This window comes from Budorcas taxicolor, chromosome 16 (genome assembly GCF_023091745.1).
Source record: "Budorcas taxicolor isolate Tak-1 chromosome 16, Takin1.1, whole genome shotgun sequence".
Taxonomy (NCBI): Eukaryota; Metazoa; Chordata; class Mammalia; order Artiodactyla; family Bovidae; genus Budorcas; species Budorcas taxicolor.
In genome coordinates, this window is record NC_068925.1 from 71,510,925 (window position 1) to 71,530,302 (window position 19,378).

General features: G+C 39.7%; 1 protein-coding gene across 1 annotated transcript; it reads left to right on the plus strand.

Moving 5' to 3' along the window:
* Positions 1–2,538: 2,538 nt before the first annotated feature.
* On the plus strand, positions 2,539–19,367 carry ANGEL2 (angel homolog 2). Its single transcript, XM_052653933.1, is given in 10 exon segments — positions 2,539–2,850; positions 2,852–2,916; positions 4,901–5,226; positions 10,542–10,798; positions 11,673–11,742; positions 13,242–13,663; positions 14,562–14,688; positions 15,077–15,134; positions 17,045–17,208; positions 19,070–19,367. Coding segments are annotated over 10 exon segments (1,806 nt in total). The 5' UTR covers positions 2,539–2,685; the 3' UTR covers positions 19,222–19,367.
* Positions 19,368–19,378: the final 11 nt, after the last annotated feature.

Below are 19,378 nucleotides of genomic sequence, written 5' to 3' on the forward strand. Positions count from 1 at the left end.
CTCCTTTAGAATGGATTGGTTGGATCTCCTTGCAGTCCAAGGGACTCTCAAGAGTCTTCTCCAATACCACAGTGCAAAAGCATCAATTCTTTGGCACTCAGCTTTCTTCATAGTCCAACTCTCACATCCATACATGACTACTGGAAAAACCATAGCCTTGACTAGACGGACCTTTGTTGGCAAAGTAATGTCTCCGCTTTTGAATATGCTATCTAGGTTGGTCATAACTTTCCTTCCAAGGAGGAAGCGTCTTTTAATTTCATGGCTGCAGTCACCATCTGCAGTGACCCTGGAGCCCCAAAAAATAAAGTCAGCCACTGTTTCCACTCTTTCTCCATCTATTTCCCATGAAGTGATGGGACCGGATGCCATGATCTTCGTTTTCTAAATGTTGAGCTTTAAGCCAACTTTTTCACTCTCCTCTTTCACTTTCATCAACAGGCTTTTTAGTTCCTATCACTTTCTGCCATAAAGGTGGTATCATCTGCATATCTGAGGTTATTGATATTTCTCCCAGCAATCTTGATTCCAGCTTGTGTTTCTTCCAGCCCAGCGTTTCTCATGATGTACTCTGCATAGAAGTTAAATAAGCAGGGTGACAATATACAGCCTTGAAGCACTCCTTTTCCTATTTGGAAGCAGTCTGTTGTTCCATGTCCAGTTCTAACTGTTGCTTCCTGACCTGCATACAGGTTTCTCAAGAGGCAGGTCAGGTGCTCTGGTATTCCCATCTCTTTCAGAATTTTCCACAGTTTATTGTGATCCACACAGTCAAAGGCTTTGGCATAGTCAATAAAGCAGAAATAGATGTTTTTCTGGAATTCTCTTGTTTTTTCCGTGATCCAGCGGATGTTGGCAATTTGATCTCTGGCTCCTCTGCCTTTTCTAAAACCAGCTTGATTGAGCACCTGGAAGTTCACGGTTCACGTATTGCGGAAGCCTGGCTTGGAGAATTTTGAGCATTACTTTACTAGCCTGTAAGATGAGTGCAGTTGTGCGGTAGTTTGAGCACTCTTTGGCATTGTCCTTCTTTGGGATTGGAATGAAAACTGACCTTTTCAAGTCCTGTGGCCACTGCTGACTTTTCCAAACTTGCTGGCATATTAAGTGCAGCCTTTTCACAGCATCATCTTTCAGGATTTGAAATAGCTCAAGTGGAATTCCATCACCTCCACTAGCTTTGTTCGTAGTGATGCTTTCTAAGGCCCACTTGACTTCACATTCCAGGATGTCTGGCTCTAGGTGAGTGATCACACCATCGTGATTATTTTGGTCTTGAAGATCTTTTTTGTACAGTTCTTGTGTATATTCTTGCCACCTCTTCTTAATATCTTCTGCTTCTGTTAGGTTTAGTAGTCCTTAATTCAGTGTCTGCAGTAACTTTTAGACAGTCTGGGACCTGAGACCTGAGACCCTTTGCTGCAGTGCTTGCACCTGGTAAACATCTCCTTGAGCACTAAAATACAAAGAAACTATAAAGGACTAGAAACAATTTTGTGTATGCACAGTTGGGGAAAGGGCATCCCTGGTAGCTCAGCTGATAAAGAATCCGCCAGCAATGCGGCAGACTCTGGTTCCATTCCTGGGTTGGAAAGATCCCTTGGAGAAGGGATAGGCTACCCACTCCAGTATTCATGGGCTTCCCTGGTGACTCAGCCGGTAAAGAATCCGCCCGCAATGCGGGAGACCTGGGTTCAAGCCCTGGGTGGGGAAGATTCCTTGGCGGAGGGCGGCACAGCAACCCACTCTAGTATGGACGGAGGAACCCGGCGGGCTACAGTCCATGGGGTCGCAGAGTCCCACACCGCTAAGCGGCTAAGCACAGCACAGTTGGGGCTGATTATCAAAAACAAAAAAGAGACCAACAAAAAACCCAACTGCCACTCCTGAAGAGCCAGGAGCAAAAGCAGGGCATTGCACCCGCAATCTGCACTGAACAGAGGTGGGCATTTAAAAGTGAGCTCTGCAGACGTGGTCCCGAAAACTTCCTTGAAAAAATCTGTGGTACCCACGATTCTGTGGGAACCCAGAGAAGTTTTTCCCTACCTTGAGCGGATACAAATAACACTCCCCCCACCCCTTAAAAAGTTACTGTTAAAAACAGTAACTGCAGTGCTTGCTTGCTAAGTCGCTTCAGTCGTGTTCGACTCTGTGAGACCCTATTGACTGCAGCCCGCCAGGTTCTGTCCCAGGGATTCTCCAGGCAAGAATACTGGAGTGGGTTGCCATGCCCTCCTCCAGGGGATCTTCCCCACCCAGGGATCTAACCGACGTCTCTTCAGTCTCCGGCATTGGCAGGGGTGGGGTGTGTTTCTTTACTATTAGCGCCACCTGGGAAACCCAACTGCAGTGAACCCTCCCATCATCTTTAATCAAGCTGTTCTCAGCTCTGTTAATTTCCTGTCTCTTGAACACCCGAGTCGGCTGTTTCGCCCTATTCAGAAATGGCTGCGCCGGCTTCACAGGCTCTGCGCATGCTTCTTGAACACAATTTGGCGCCGAGACACTTCGGCGACTTTTGCAGCGCAAGATGGGGACTTGGCCGCGGGCAAGATCGAGCTTCCCGGCATGCTTTGCAGTCGGGCCGCGAGGCCCCGCGTCTAGTGATGGGGAGCCCCTGGTGCTTGACGCCGCCAAATCGGCCGTAGAGGTGGACGTCGTGACCGGGAGCCGCGGAGTGGAAAGATGGAAGCGTGGCGCTGTGTGAGGAGGGGCTACGGCCGCTGTGTGGTGGGGAGAGGCCGGTCAGTAGGGCTGGGTGGCGGGAGGGAAAAGGGAGGGGCGGGCGGCCCGGGGGCGGGAGCGGGCGGCCGGGGGGAACCGGGGCGGGGCGGGCTGGGGTGTCGGGGTTGGAAGCGGAAGAGGGTCCGGGCCGCGATGCCGCCGGGACAGACCTCTGGAGACCCTGAGGGATAGGTAAACCCGGCGCGCGGCCCGCGCAGCGCGGGCCCGAAGCGCCGAACGCGTCGGCCGAGGGCCGGGCTCGTGCTTCCCCGGGCCGGGCTGGCCTCGGAGCCCCGGCCCACTTCCCGTAACCCAGCCCGAGCCTCCGGGTGCCCGGCCTCCTCCCCCAGCCCCGCAGAGCCCCGGGCGGGGAGCTGCGGGTCAGCTAGCGAGGCCGCCGTTCGCCGCGGGTTCGGGGCGGCCTGACCCCGCGGGAGGCGCGCGCCTGGTGCACACGCCCAGGGGCTGCTCTGTTGGTGTGTGGATGCCTCGCAAACTTTTCCCTTCCCCTCCCCTGGGATCCCAACCTTTTACGATGCGTACTAAATTCTCGTTCCACATCGATACTACCGGATAATTTACTTGTGAAATTGACTTATCTTTGAATAAAAAGCACTTCAAGAGGTGCTGCCCACATTAGCGCCTTTCTAAGTAGTATCCATGAGTTGCTGGCTTTGGTACAGATTTTTTTTTTTTCTAATACACTTAAAAATAAATGCTTAGGTATTATTTAATTGTGTACCATATGAAACTGACTGGTGTATTATCACACGTGGGAAATACAGCACCGTCTTAGTTTTTACATCAGTTACGGGGATCAGATTTTGACTCCTGTAGTTTGGGGACTTTACTGTTCGTAGGCAGCGTTTCCTGAGTACCAGCTGTGTGCCACGCACTGTGCTAGGCACTTGGGAAGAGACCCAGATTAAAAGGAATTAGGGTGCTCTGGCCCCAAAGGAGCCCATCAATTTAAGAGAAAATAAAAAGTCTGTATAAGTAACTACAAATACAGCGAATAAGTTTTGTAGTACAAATATTATATTAGAATACGGTAGCTTATTGGGATGGAAAGTGTATGGCTTTTCTCCAAATCTCAATGGCTTTCAGACTTGTCACAAAACAGGATAGACTTACCCATGTCATGCCTTTAAAAGTTTACAATTATGTTGAGTTTAGAGAGCAATTTGAGAAAGGGTAGACTGCTCAATAAATTTATATAAAAATGTAAATGCTGGTGAAACAAATATAAAACGTCAAGTAACAGTAAATACAATTTAAACAAAATTCCCTTGGTGATGAAAGTGGACATTATTGACACTGACTTGGAAATATAGCTTTAATGAATTCTGGAGGACAGGAGTCTTTCTCAGGATTGTAGCTATTTGCCAGAATAGTGTTTTAGTGCTTGAGTTGCATTGTTTTATAAGAGAGCCTGAGGGCAATATATCTATTCAAAATAATGATAACACTATTTCGGAGACATTTTTCATGATAGAGCCTATCATATAATTGGTATCAGATAATTGGTGCTATTGGGTTTGGAGTGTTGGTGAATTTCTAGTAAGTAATTCTTTTTCATTTCCCTCAAGGAGGAGTGAGCTTAAAAGAGAAAAAAGTAGCATGGAAAAATAAATTATGTACTGATTAGCAGGAGAGGTAGGTAGTTTCGTGAAGTAGTGATAGGCTTTTGTTTTCTTAGCTATAAAGATGTTTGGAAAATAAAACCTTGGTATAAAAAAGTTGTTCAGAAACATATTTTTACTCCAAACCCAGGTTAGAGAGATTCACTTTTATTATAGTCAGCTTCTGTGTTCTGTATTTAAGTATTATATGAGTGCTGTGGGTTTTATTTGTCCATTAGGTTTTATTAGATGCTAGAAAGCTACTCAATACAGTTTGGTGATTGGTTTATCTCTCAGTTGAATTGTGTGGACTTTTAGAAGTTTATCTGGTACTTGGGGAGGCTGGTGGATTCTCTGTTAAGTGTTTAGAATACCATTCATAGTTGTTTAGGGAGCATTTTGAGGTATTGCCACAAGCAGTGAAATCCTTCAGATTGAGAAGTCAGATTTTAAATATTAGACATTACCTTCCCTTGAGGAAACAGATTGAGATTCTGTGTGCTATATAGCTGAACAAAAAGTGGTGCCTCAAGGAGTGTATTTATTTCTTTTAGATACCCCATGTTACCCCACCACCAGAAGAGTCTGGGCAGAGACTGGACTACACCGTGGGAGAATCTGCAAAAGTGTTGCTGGAACAGACATATTTCTAGTTGTATGAGGTGGCCTGGACATTATTCTCGCGCTCCTTACCCATACTTCAGTAGTAGGCATTTCTCACTAAATTGGAGACCACCTTGTTTGTTTGAGTCTAGAGCTCCGTTTCAGTACTGGAACTGGAGGCCTGACAGCCTGAGCCAGACTTCTTTGATTCATCTCTCTAGTTACATCATGAACTCTGAGGGAGATGAGCCTTCATCAAAACGAAGAAAACACCAAGGTAAAGGTGACATTTATCTTGGTGCAGAAATAGACATAAGCCATAGCATAATTGAAATTTTTCATATTTAATCTTTAAGAAAACCTCCTGCAGGTTTTAGAGGTGTTTGGTGTTTTACTTTTAACCAGTACTTTTCTGTTAGGAAAACGGAAATTATTTTTTTTAATTAAGTCTTTAAAAAAAAATCTTCAATTAATTGTGTATTTCTGGCAGTAAAAATAAAAGTCACTCTTCATATAAAGTTGGAAAACAGTGGAGAACCAGATGGAAACATTAAGAATAATTTTAAAATTCAGTGTTTTGGAAACAAAGATTCTTAGATTTCTTAGAAATTGATAACATGTATTCTTGAGATTTCACAGATATATTAAAAAACATTATGTTTTCATTTTTAATGTTAGTGTTGTTATAAGACGAAAGAATTTCCTTAAATAGAAACAATCATAAGTGAAAAATATTTTCTTACAGAATCTGATTTTAGCTTGTTAAATTTATATTTCTCATGATGGGTCTTTAGACATAATCAAAAGTCTTGGGAAGTTTATCTTTTAACTACATCTTATTCAACTTTAAGACAGTTTTTTCTAGCTATCTTGGTTATTTCTATTTTTCTCCTGTTCTTTTTACTCTCAGCAATTCACCAGACTCTCTATGCTTCCAGCCCTGCCCTCCTCCGAAAGGATACATGAGTAGTCTAAGTAAATTTGGAATTGTCATTCTTACTGAGCTACAGTTGTCGATGAAGATCATTCCTCTGAAGATACTTAGAAATAGGCTGTGTGGGTGTTAACTGGCAGGGAGCGGACATAAGTTTGTCAAAGAAAGGTGTTCAGAGCGAGTCTCACCTGGGAGTAAGAGCTAGATTAGTTAGAACTCTTCTAAGCAGGACTTCTACTACACATTTAAGTAGAAATTCTAATTACTCAGAAGAAGTGGCAATCTATTTGTATAGCGCTTAACCACCAATGTGTTTGTAAACAAGTATTTGAATGATTGAAAGGTACATTTAGAATCATTAAAATTAGGTTCCTAAGAACAACCCATCATCTGAGGCTGTATGAGGACATAAGATGGCTGCTCATTCATGTATTCATTGTTCATCAGGTTAACACACTCCGCTTCTGTTTAGCCTTTTGTAAATCTGGTGGGCTCTCAGGTGGAGACGTGGTGTAGTGACCCCAGGCATGGGCTTAGGAAACACTCCTGCGCTCATTCTGCTCCACCACTAACTGTGTGAGTTTGGACCGGTTACGAACCTCTCTGCTCCTTGGTTTCCTAGTGTAAAATAATGCCTGCTTTGAAAGCCTGTGGAGGATGAAGTGAGACATATTCAAAGTGCCTAACACATTGCTGGCTTCATAGTAGGTACTCAGAAAATCCTGGTGGTATTGTTTTCCCTTTAATGGATGGGGAATTACATTTACAGACCGATAAAACTTTGATTGCAACCTGACTCTCTATATGTCCGTTCTTCCTAGGTTTTGTGAATAAGGAAAATGCTCTTCGTTAAGCCATATTTGTGACTTCTGATATTTCACTAATACTACTTTTCAATCAAGAGAACAGCATTGCTAACTTGCCTGTCACTTTAAAGTGGTGTTTGAAGGATTTGTGTGACCCAATTATGACCTTTTAATTAGGCACCCTAGAAACCCAATCAGGCCTAATTGCTTGCTTTTTTTGACTCATCTGTCTTCTCTGCTGTGACCACCTTGTTCCTCCTGACATGGAAGGTATATAAACTTTTGTAGTGTGCATTTATGTTGTGAAGTCTGTGAAAGCCAAAGACTGTTCACTCTCTCAGTAGTTTTCAAATTGTCTTCCATGGAACCCAAGCATTCGAACAAATTTCTGTATGTTCATTCAAAGCAAATGTGGTCAAATGAAATGTGTTTATCCAGTCATCCCAGCCCCAGTCCCAGCCTACCAGGTGTTGATGGTCAGGACATGAAAAATAATGCCAAAGGGCTATACAGACTGTAGAAGTCTGAAAGCTACTGTATTGATTTGATCATCTTGTGGTCTTGGTTATTTAAAAAAATGGAATTGCCAAGAGAGTTGGTTTGAACTCTTAATGGCCAGGACTATACAAATCTTATGCTTTTATATGCCATTATATATACATATTTTATAAGAAAGCATGAATGAATTTAATGCAGCGGTGCCACCAGGGTAGTGCTGTAAGTTTGTGATGATAGCTAACATTTTGTTGTATGACTAGAACCCTCTCCATCTCATTTACATAAAAAGATTTAATGATTTGCGGCTAAAACTGTAGACAGTCCCTAATTTATGAGGGAATTATGTTCTCAATAATCTGTTCTTAAGAATCAGTTCTGTTTTCCTCATAGAAACTATGTTATAAATTTCAGAGTAGCTGTGCAGAGTCAGTATCAGTAGCTTTAGTTCTGGCCTTTAGGGGTTCAGTTCAGTCGCTCAGTCGTCTCTGTTTGCGACACCATGAACCAGGCCTCCCTGTCCGTCACCAGCTCCCAGAGTTCACCCAAACTCATGTCCATTGAATCAGTGATGCCATCCAACCATCTCATCCTCTGTCGTCCCCTTCTCCTTCTATACTCAATCTTTCCCAGCATCAGGGTCTTTTCCATTGAGTCAGCTCTTCGCATCAGGAGGCCACAGTGTTGGAGTTTCAGCTTCAACATCAGTCCTTCCAATGAACACCCAGGACTGATCTCCTTTAGAGTGGACTGGTTGGATCTCCTTGCAGTCCAAGGGACTCTCAAGAGTCTTCTCCAACACCACAGTTCAAAAGCATCAATTCTTCTGCGCTCAGCTTTCTTCACAGTCCAACTCTCACATCCATACATGACCACTGGAAAAACCAAAGCCTTGACTAGACAGACCTTCGTTGACAAAGTAATGTTTCTGCTTTTTAATATGCTATCTAGGTTGGTCATAACTTTTTTCCAAGGAGTAAGTGTCTTTTAATTTCATGGCTGCAATCACCATCTGCAGTGATTTTGGAGCCCCCCCCCCCCCCCCCCCCCCCCCCCCCCGCAAATAAAGGCATTTAGGAGTAGGATTCTCCATATTCAGTGAAGGATAAGGGATAGTTTCCTTCTCTTTCCTGGGCATAGGATAAGCACTGGGCTAAATTATGTGAATGCTTTTCTTAATTTGGTTTTCTTTCCTTCATCATTTTTTACCTTTCTCCTCAGGCTCCTAGGACCACAACTCCCCTGTTCCACTCAGACCTCGCTATTCATAAAAATTACCTTCTTCTGTCCTCTGGTCAGACTTCCTGTTCCTTCAGTGCTGCAGATATTAGTGCAACAGATATCAGCTTTTAGATTAAAGTCACTTAAAATTTTTACTTCATTAACATTTCTAGAGTGTACTGATACTTTTTTTTCTTTCACCTTTTTTGAGCTATAACTGACATTACCAGCAGTCTAAGTTTAAGGTGAACAGCATAATGATTTAGCTTACTACATCATGGAAGGATTACCACAATAAGTTTTGTGAACCTCCATCATCCCAAAGAGACACAAAAGAAAGGGGAAAGAAATATTTTGTATGTAATGTGAGCTTTTAGAATTTACTCTCTTAACAACCTTCATATAGAACATGCTACAGTGTTAATTAAAGTTGCCATGTTGTGCATCACATCCCTATTACTTATATATCTTATAACTGAAAGTTTGTACCTTTTGACTGCCTGCAGCTAGTTCCCCCACCCCTCTAGAGTGTGTTGATATTCTGTAAATATATCATAATTGCAGAAGATTGGGAAAAATCTTTCAGAGTCCTTCCTATCAGAGATAATTACTCTTAAAAATAGTGGTATATTTCCTTGTAGTCTTTTTCCCCCATGTTTAGAATACTCTTCCTCAGTTTATTTATTGAATTTTTAATTGGAGAAATTTAGGGATTCTAAGGAGAAGGCAATGGCAACCTACTCCAGTACTCTTGCCTGAAAAATCCCATGGATAGAGGAGCCTGGTAGGCTGAGTCCATGGGGTCGCGAAGAGTCGGACACAACTGAGCAACTTCACTTTCCCTTTTCACTTTCATGCATTGGAGAAGGAAATGGCAACCCACTCCAGTGTTCTTGCCTGAAGAATCCCAGGGACAGGGAACCTGGTGGGCTGCCGTCTGCGGGGTCACACAGAGTCGTACATGACTGGAGCAACTTAGCAGCAGCAGCAGCAGCAGGGATTCTAAATCAGTGAAATGAAAGCCTTACAGGAAAAGGGAGATATCTAGGGCTGAGATTTTCTCATATCATCTAATTGTGCTTGAAAGTCCATCTTCAAATCTTTTTGTTTCCCAAGTTCATCCCATTTCTTGTTTTTCCCTTCTTTTAAGCTTATAGATTCTCTAAAAAGTTCCACGTTTGTCTTTATGGCTTTCATGACAGTAAGAGTATCCTCTTTATTGATGGGGAGAGGAAGATCGAAGGAGTATGTGTGTTGTGTATGAGTATTTATACATATATATGGTACTGTGTTTATGTATCTATAGATACATATATGTATGTGTATATATGTATTTTTTTAAGTAATCATGTCTAAAAGACTGCTTGTAATTTCAGAATCTCTTGCTGTTTCATCTTGTTCTCAATACTTTTTCAGTGTATGTGGTATTTTTGTGGAATATAAACTGTCACACATTCCTGATTGTTGCATGCTAAGTTTGTCAATCAGGAATTATCATTTACTAGCATTGTATAGCTATGTTACATTTAACTTCTGCTTTGGCGTGCATTAAAAATAGTTCTTTTGTTTATTTTGTTAGCATTCTTCCAGTAAATACTGCTTCCATTTACTGTCATTTTATACCCTTCATTCACGTCTAAACCAGATTTCTCAGATGAATTGTCTCAGGAACATAGTAAGCATTTGATGATCTTGTCATACTAGTAGACAATAAAATGCAATGTGAAATTATCTTGTTGAAAGACCAGCTGTGCCATACAAGTATATTGTCCTGGCTGTGAAGTTGCTGAGCATGTCTGTGGCAAATCCATGTCATAACCATGGGGAAGTGAGAAGCCATGACCCCGTGTAGTGTTAGCTTTGTTGACACACACTCAGAGCCTCCAGAATGACTTCCTGAACCCTCTTAAACATGTTTTGTGCCTCTTGGATCAGGCAGTGTATCATTTCATGGTCTTTGTAAACAATTTGACAACCACTTCTAGTCATGAGGTGCTACAGTATCATTTTCTAGGGGAAAACATTCTGTTCATTGCTTATAAGAATTTTTAAAAGGCAAAAAATACTTAACATGCAGGAAAATATATGATCTGTTTTTTATTAATTCTTTGTATTTTGTCTAATATATTTTAACAGGCACAATACAGCGGCATTGGGAATATATATGTAACCATAATAAAGAAAACACGAAGATCCTAGGAGACGAAAATGTTGATCCCATATGTGAAGACAGTGAGAACAAGTTTGACTTTTCAGTGATGTCCTATAATATACTTTCACAAGATTTACTGGAAGACAATTCACACCTTTATAAACACTGCCGGCGGCCGGTATTACACTGGAGTTTTAGGTTTCCCAATATTCTGAAAGAAATTAAACACTTTGATGCAGATGTAAGTGTGAAATATCGTCAGAATTCTTCATATAAGGAAAAGTTGGATTCGTTTCTGAACTAAATGGTTTTTTTATCCCTTTTGTTTGTGAAGTGAGAAGGGAAGGCCTATATAGTTATAGGTGGATTCCCTAGCAGTCCAGTGGCTAGAACTCTGTGCTTAACACGCCCACGGCTCGAGTTCCATTCCTGGTCGGGGAACTAAGATCCCACAAGCCACAGTGTGGCCCCCGCCCCAAATTTTTTTTAATAGATAAGATGATGAAACAGCTTTGAATAGGGTATTATAACTTTGGAGGCATAACTTGCTAATGGTTGTTGATATAAATGATTATATAACTTTTCAGAAGAGATCCAAAAAGTTTTAAGTATCAATCAGTTTTGAGACAGGGACTGGTACCATATTAAGTATTCAGTAAATACTTCCTTTGATTGAAAATTTTAATAATTCATGCAAAAATTAATTTAGATGATAGCATTCAAAAGACTAGAAGGATTTAGTATGAATGAACTTGTAAATTCAGGAAAAATATTCTAGCATATAAATTATATTAACATTGATTTTAGTCATGTGCTCTCAGATAACTTTCTTAAAAAGAATAAATGATGTTAACATTGACCAGCATATAAATTATAAACATTTCCTTTGGGGAATACCAGTTTTGGATAATAAGAGGGATTCATGTGAGTAAAGGTCATGGTTTTGGGGACTGATCAAATTTGGAGACGTTAATTTGATAGATTTATACAAGAAAAAATTATTTCAGGTTTCATCAGGTTTTTTAAAATTTTAGAAACCTCATTTTAAAACAAAAGCACCAGAAAATTCATATTTGTATTTTTTTGTGTTAATTCAAGCCATTTTTTCTTCTAAGGTACTTTGTTTGCAAGAAGTTCAAGAAGATCATTATGGAACTGAGATCAGGCCAAGTTTGGAATCATTGGGTACAAATGTAACTTTTATTTTAGCCAGATTTACTTAATGAGTTGTTAAAACATAGCTTGCTAACAAAGGTGTGTGGTATATTTGAACTAAAAATCTTAATTTTGAAAAACAGCTTAATACCCATTTTAAGAGTTCAAGAAAAGATTGAAGTATTTCAAATGGGAACTTTTGTGTTGATACATATTTTAATTCAAACGGAAAGGTGTGCAAGAATCTCTTCATAGCTACATTTCTAGTCTTTGCCCATGGCAACCCACTCCAGTGTTCTTGCCTGGAGAATCCCAGGGATGGGGGAGCCTGGTGGGCTGCCGTCTATGGGGTCACACAGAGTCGGACACGACTGAAGTAACTTAGCAGCAGCAGCAGCAGCAGACTCCTAAGATTCTAAGTTCCGTGAGATTAGGGACCATTGTATCTAGTTCATCATTTTATAACACCTATGTCCGCGGTGCCTAATTGAATGAATAACTTTAGAAACAGGTCATCTCTGAGAAATGCTGCCTACGTTGCGTTCATTCATTCAGCACGTGTTTTTGAGTGTCTACACCATGCACTATTGAAGGCAGTGGGGATACAGCAGTGAGCAGAACAAATAACAGGTCTCTATCCTTGCGGAGCATATGTGCTGGTGGAGAAAGGCCAAGAATAAATTGAACAAACAAGTAGATAGTACCTCAGGTAATGAGAGTTTTCTGGAGAAAAACATAGGAAGGGGGAAATGGGTCAGTTTTCAGTTTTAAACAAAATGACTAGAGAAAGCAACTTTTGAGTAAAGACCTAAAGGAGGGGAAGGAACAAGTGGTGGCTGGAGCATTCCAGCTAGTGGAGATGGCTAAGAGAAGGTTGGAGTGCCTTGAGGCAAGACAAACTGCTGTGTGTGGAGTGGAACAAGCAGGGAAGAGTTAAAAGCCTAAAGGTAAGAGATCTGGGCTCGGGAGAGAGGGGACGGATTACTCTAAGGTCGTTGTCTTTGCCTTGACTCTGACTTTTGTTAGGATGGAAATGAGAGTGTGATAACATACACATATGTAACACTGCAGTCTGCCGGTAAAAAAAAACCTGTTTGACCCAGATGTAGACTTTTTTGATTCCAACACTTTTAAACATCCTACCTTACTAATATTTTTAAAAATACACTTTGGTAAACATTGTCCGGGCTTCTGTGGTGCCCAGAGGGCAAAGCGTCTGCCTGCCATGCGGGAGACCCAGGTTTGGTCCGTGAGTCGGAAAGATTTCCTGGAGACGGAAATGGCAACCCACTCCAGTATTCTTGCCTGGAAAATCCCGCAGACAGAGGAGCCTGGTAGGCTATAGTCCATGGGGTGTCAAAGAGTCGGACACGGCTGAGAGACTTCGCTCGCAAACATTGTCCAAAAATTAGAATTTTGTTTTGCCATATTTATTAATTTTTGCAAGTGTGGCAAAACACAGTTCTGTTACTTTCATATATATATATAAAAACAGTCGTCTTTGTTAAGAATTTTTTTCTTTCTTACAGGTTATCACTGTGAATACAAGATGCGGACAGGAAGGAAACCTGATGGCTGTGCCATTTGCTTCAAACATTCCAAATTTTCACTCTTATCAGTGAACCCAGTGGAATTCTACCGCCGTGATGTTCCTCTATTGGACAGAGACAATGTTGGATTAGTGTTGCTCTTGCAACCCAAGATTCCAAGTGCTGCCTCCCCTGCCATCTGTGTAGCTAACACACATCTGTTGTATAATCCAAGGCGAGGTGACATTAAACTGACCCAATTGGCAATGCTTCTGGCAGAGATTTCCAGTGTTGCCCATCAGAAAGACGGCAGCTTCTGCCCCATTGTTATGTGTGGGGACTTCAATTCTGTTCCTGGTTCTCCACTCTATAGTTTTATTAAGGAAGGAAAATTGAATTATGAAGGACTCGCCATAGGAAAGGTAAGTGGATTCCTTCTTACTAGGAGGTGGGTGTGAGTCTCTGTCTTCATTGTAAAGCGAGGACAGAGCTTTACCTTGTAAACTCATCCCAGAGCTGTTTGAAAACCTCAGATGAACCAGTACCCTCACTTTACCAGGCTGCAGTGATGATCCATAGCTACTCATAAGTAATTATATTCACTGGATTTAATTCACTTTTCCATCTATTTGTGACAACATTCTGCTTGGAGGAAGTAGGAGCCAACAAAAAATTCAGAATGGGGGTGATGAAGGAAAATAAAACCTTTGACAGACATGAGTGCTTCATAAATAAGGAGCTACTCACAGGTGCAGAATAGCGTTTTGAATGCCAGCTGTGGGCAAAAGAGTTGGAAAAACAGTAATTTAATATTTGCTTATTATATAAATTTTCCTTTACATAAGGATAAATATTTCAGTTCTTTAGCGGAGTATAATTTATCCCGTTTTTATTTTTATTGTTCTTTTCTTCTGCTTAGTTCAGATCATTTCCTCTTCAGTACATTTAACCAAAATAAGCCCTCACCACTGAGTTTTGGATGATAGCTTAAAATTTTATGAGTTGATCTTTCTTAGTATTTTATATAACAGGAACTATAATGCAGGTAGTAAAAAAAAGGAGGAGCAGTATTAGTCCAAAGCTATAGATCATTTAGATTTCCAAATTTGAGAAAAACATGCATAGGAAAAGATTACCATTTTTATGGAAGTAATAATGTTTTCTGTACTGTATTTGAGCAAAATTTTACAAGCATGAATGATATAATGAATAAAGGATAATATTTACCATTCTTGGATTTCCTTTTATTTTAAGAAATAAACTTTTCAGTACATAATTTAAAATCTATTTACCTAAGATACCTGTTGAAATTTTGTTTAGGTATCTGGCCAGGAACAGTCTTCACGGGGACAAAGAATTTTATCTATTCCAATTTGGCCCCCAAACCTAGGTATCTCACAGAACTGTGTGTATGAGGTACAGCAGGTACCAAAAGTAGAAAAGCCAGGTAAGTGTTCGCAATCCATTTTGGCAGTCTTCTTGATAATAGTGTTCCCTTTGAAGGCATAAAACTAAAATTTTAAAGGGATACCATCTCAGAGATGAATATTCATATATAAAAGCATAGAGTTGTTCACTTTTTTTTTTTTTCAAGAACTCTGATTACCTTTTTGAAAATCAACTTCCAAAATTACTTTTGCATGAATTACTTGCATGTTGCTTTGGACATGTTTGTGTTTTATTTTTGCTAATTCTGGAGACCATCATAATACAGATTCTGGGATGAACCATTTAACGAGGCATCTATGTAAACTAGAATGCCTTAAATACTGTTCCGAGAGTGAAAATAGAACAAGACACTGATAGTATTAATAAGCTTCTCTTTGTTCTTACAGATGGTGATCTGACGCAAACAGAGCTGGACAAAGCAGAGGTCCTGGAAGCAGCTGAAAAGTGAGTTCTGGAAAGCAGCAGTAGACATTTGCTGACTCTAGTTGAGTGAAGAAATCATTCCTCAAAAATCACTTGGTTAAAAAGCTGATGATAATTTGTGCTGGTGAAGAACGCTGGCTCTTAAGTCAAGCAGACCTGAGTTCTTACCCTAACTTTGCTGCTCTTTAGCTGTGTGATTTTAAGCAAGAAATCTAACATTTTTAAAAGGTTCAGTTTCTTTATAATTTGGGTTGTTGTGAGAACTAGATGAGACAAATCATGTAAAACTCAGTGTTTGACATACAGTAAGTGCTTAAGCATTGTTGTTTATAGAAACAATTTGTCCATGGACCTGAACCCACTAACATTTATTGCTATTATGTATTTAAACAAAGATGAAGATCACAGAAAAATATCTTTCAGATTTCAAGAGACTCTTTAGCCTCCTTTAACTGCTTACTGGATCTCAAAAATAAATCTATAGGAGAATTGATCCAAAAAAAGAATATGGCTGTAGAAAAGATAATTACCTAAACTTATCTCTTAAACTACAGGGAAAGGTTGTCATAGGTAGCCAGGTAAAGATGCCTGGATTTCTTTTTATTAAAGAATCATGGATGCTTAGGGCTGTGATTGAAAAACATATATTTAATACAACAGGATGGAGACTTACATTTATGTCTTAGGAGATTCTCAAAATGTCTTGATTATTTCATAGTATGACTCTTCTATAGCTTTGACTTTTGTTTTAACATTTAAATTTCAGAATCACCTCTCATTTTTGTCTGCCTTCTTCTCAGTCTTATTATATTTTGTATCTCTTGTTTCGGGAAAATATATATAAGAACTAGTAAGAAAAGAGCAATTTTTAAAAATTAAAATTTATTAGAAAATTTTAAACCTTTTACAGTAGAAACTTCCCTGAGTGAGATTATTAAAACGGCTACTCTTGTTAGCAAATACTTAGTTTTGAGTAATTCTAAAATCTTTTTATAACAAAATAGCGTATAAGAAAAGCTGCTTATATCTTTAAAATAATGTCTTTATATGCATACTTGTATCTGTAAACTAAAATGTTAGTAGTAAGAACAGTTTGCAGTAGACCTATTTTACATTTAATAATATTGTAAATATAAGTCCTCAGACATAAAAAGTTTCTAAAACTTGGCAGTAGAGCGATTTGAAGCAATTACCTGTACTTACTGACCTATGAGCTCTTTAAAATCAGGGCAAAATCTTTATCAGTGTATCCTTAGCGCTTAAGAAGAGATAGTGCCTGGGTCTTAGGAGATGTTTGATAAATGTGTGTTGGATGAACAAAAAATTTCTTTTAAATTTTGTTTTGTTTCGTGACTTAAAATATCCTTAAAATTCATGATGTGTTAATGGGGATGATTATTAAATCTTTTGCCTGTGACATCATGTGTATTTGAAGAATGGGGTAAATGTAAGCCATTATATAGAAGCTATTTTAAGATGCAGTACAAAATTATCTCACATACCATAGCAAGGATAAACATGGAAAAATATGGCCCCTGTGACATCAAAAGTCTGTCAGTTCTAAATAGTATTCCTAAAGGCCACTTTAATTTTCTTTCTTAGGAGCAGCAAAAAACTTACAAATTGTTTTAGAATATGTGTTCATTAGTAAGTGGAGGCTCTCAAATGTGTTATAATTAATTTTAAAAATCACATTAGTATGTTAATTATTGAGCTCCCTCACCCCACCCCACATATTATACCCCTGTTAATGGATTTTGGATATCACTGCATGAATAAAGAAATGTGAGATTGTGATATGGTCTAATTAAATAAATATTGTCCTAATGTCTGATTTTGTCTGGAAATTTGAAAAAGTGCTTTAAGTAGGAGGAATTATAAAAATCATTAAAAGCTTGATGGATGCTACTCTTTTTTTCCCTTCAATTTAGGTTATCTTCAAATTTACAGCACCATTTCAGCTTGTCATCTGTTTATTCACATTATTTTCCTGACACTGGAATCCCAGAAGTGACCACCTGTCATTCCCGAAGTGCCATAACTGTGGATTATATTTTCTATTCTGCTGAAAAGGAAGGTGTTGCTGAGCAGCCAGGTAAAGAATGCGTGTCATCTTAAATTCTGCTTGAGAACACAGTAACTAAAAACTTCAGGGCTGAAGCTGAGAAAGCCAAACATCTGTATGAAGTTCTCAATTTAGAAATTAAAAATATTTTAAAACTGGTAATATATTTGGCAGATTGGTAATATATCTGAGTAAATTAGTGTATCACTTGCAAAAGATGGAGGCAGTGAAATACCTCAGAGCAGATTCCCGGTGAATTACGTCCTCAGCTGCAGCCTCCAATCCCAGCCAGCTTCTGAGTTACTTTAGAGATCTTTGATATTGCCTTTCGCCTTTATTCACCACAAGTTTGTTGTTTTTCTTGCGACAGCAGCATCATGCAGTTTGCACTTAAAGTTTACTAAGGTCTGCCGCCTTCACTGTAGGGCCTTGCCTGACTGCCAACAGCTGACAGTTTGTCATGTTGACCCTGGAATATTGGTTCTTTCTGGAAAGAGAAGTCTGAAAAGTGTGTTTTCAAAAAGCAAAGGTGATAAAACACTTTCCCTTGTATGATTCATTGAAAACAAGGTATTAAATATTGGTCAAAGGATTTAATGTGGAGAAGAAAGTGAGGTTTAAAGTAGTGAAAGTGGAGTTGCTCAGTCGCCTCTGACTCTTTAACAACCCCATGGACTAGTCCATCAGGCTCTTCTGTCCATGGGATTCTCCAGGCAGCAATACTGGAGTGGGTTGTTGTTCCCTTTTCCCGGGGATCTTGGAAGAGACCCAGGGATTGAACCTGGGTCTCCTGCATTGCAGGCAGATTCTTTACACCAGGGAACCAGGAGTCAAAAAAGTATTCAGAAAACTGAAAATCCTAAATGTGGGCAGCTGTTTTCTTTTCTGATTTTCCTCTTTTTTCTCTTCCTTTTTATTTTTTTCAATGCTACTTTTCTTTCCCAGTTTTCCCTTCTGTTTTTTTCTTTCTCTCCAAAAATAACCTTACTAGTAACACTCAGGAGATGGCCAACTCCTCTCCATTAGATCAACTCTACAAAATAAGCTTGCTGCTTTGAATTTGTAATTTAGTTCTGGTAGTTGTCATACTATATATATCCACTAGATGGCGGGAGTGTGCCGTGGACCAGCATCTCCAATGTTAACATGAAGAGCCTGTCTTTTATTCCGCTACTGTGGGTACTGACTCTCTGGGACCAAATTATACTAATTTATTCTGCAGTCACTTAATAAATGTCCTACTTAGATGTGGCTTAGTCTTTCAGTTTTATACAATTACAGAAAAGTTGATGGGGGAATTTCTTAGGTAGTTGGCAATCTCAAATTACTGTTAACATTCTTACGTGTTACATTGATATTTTCTTCTAAAGATTATTTGTAGAACTTGAAATTTTAAAAATCTGAAATAGGAAAACAAACATCTGAGACTGCTGTTTGTTTGAGAGTTATAATTAGGTTGCTGCTGCTGCTGCTGCTAAGTCGCTTCAGTCGTGTCCGACTGTGTGACCCCATAGACAGCCTCCTACCAGGCTCCTCTGTCCCTGGGATTCTCCAGGCAAGAACACTGGAGTGGGTTGCCATGTCCTTCTCCAATGCATGAAAGTGAAGTCGATCAGTCGTGTCTGATTCTTAGTGACCCCATGAAACTGCAGCCTACCAGGCTCCCCCGTCCATGGGATTTTCCAGGCAAGAGTACTACAGTGGGGTGCCATTGCCTTCTCTCCATAATTAGGTTATAACTCAATAAAAAACTAACCATATTTTAAACTGTTTCATATTAGATTTCCAGGGCAGTGTCAAATTACATATCATTTTTTCTTGTTTTAAAGACTTCTGTGGTCAATTCACAACCTGTTGTTTCTCTAAATATGTATGTGCTTTTTTAATGTAGGAGCTGAAGTTGCTTTGGTTGGTGGCTTGAAACTTCTAGCCAGACTGTCACTTCTTACAGAACAAGACTTATGGACTGTTAATGGACTTCCAAATGAAAATAACTCTTCAGATCATTTGCCTTTATTGGCTAAATTCAGACTTGAACTCTGACTCTTGATTACATATATACTTGGCTTTCCTGTTTCCCCCCCCCCCCCCCGCAAAGAATGTAAAGTTGTTCTTAAGAGTTTGCATGTTTATTTATTTTTACGCTATGAAATTTCTGAAGAGGTTTATGTTTAATGTTTGAAACAGGTAACAGAAGAAA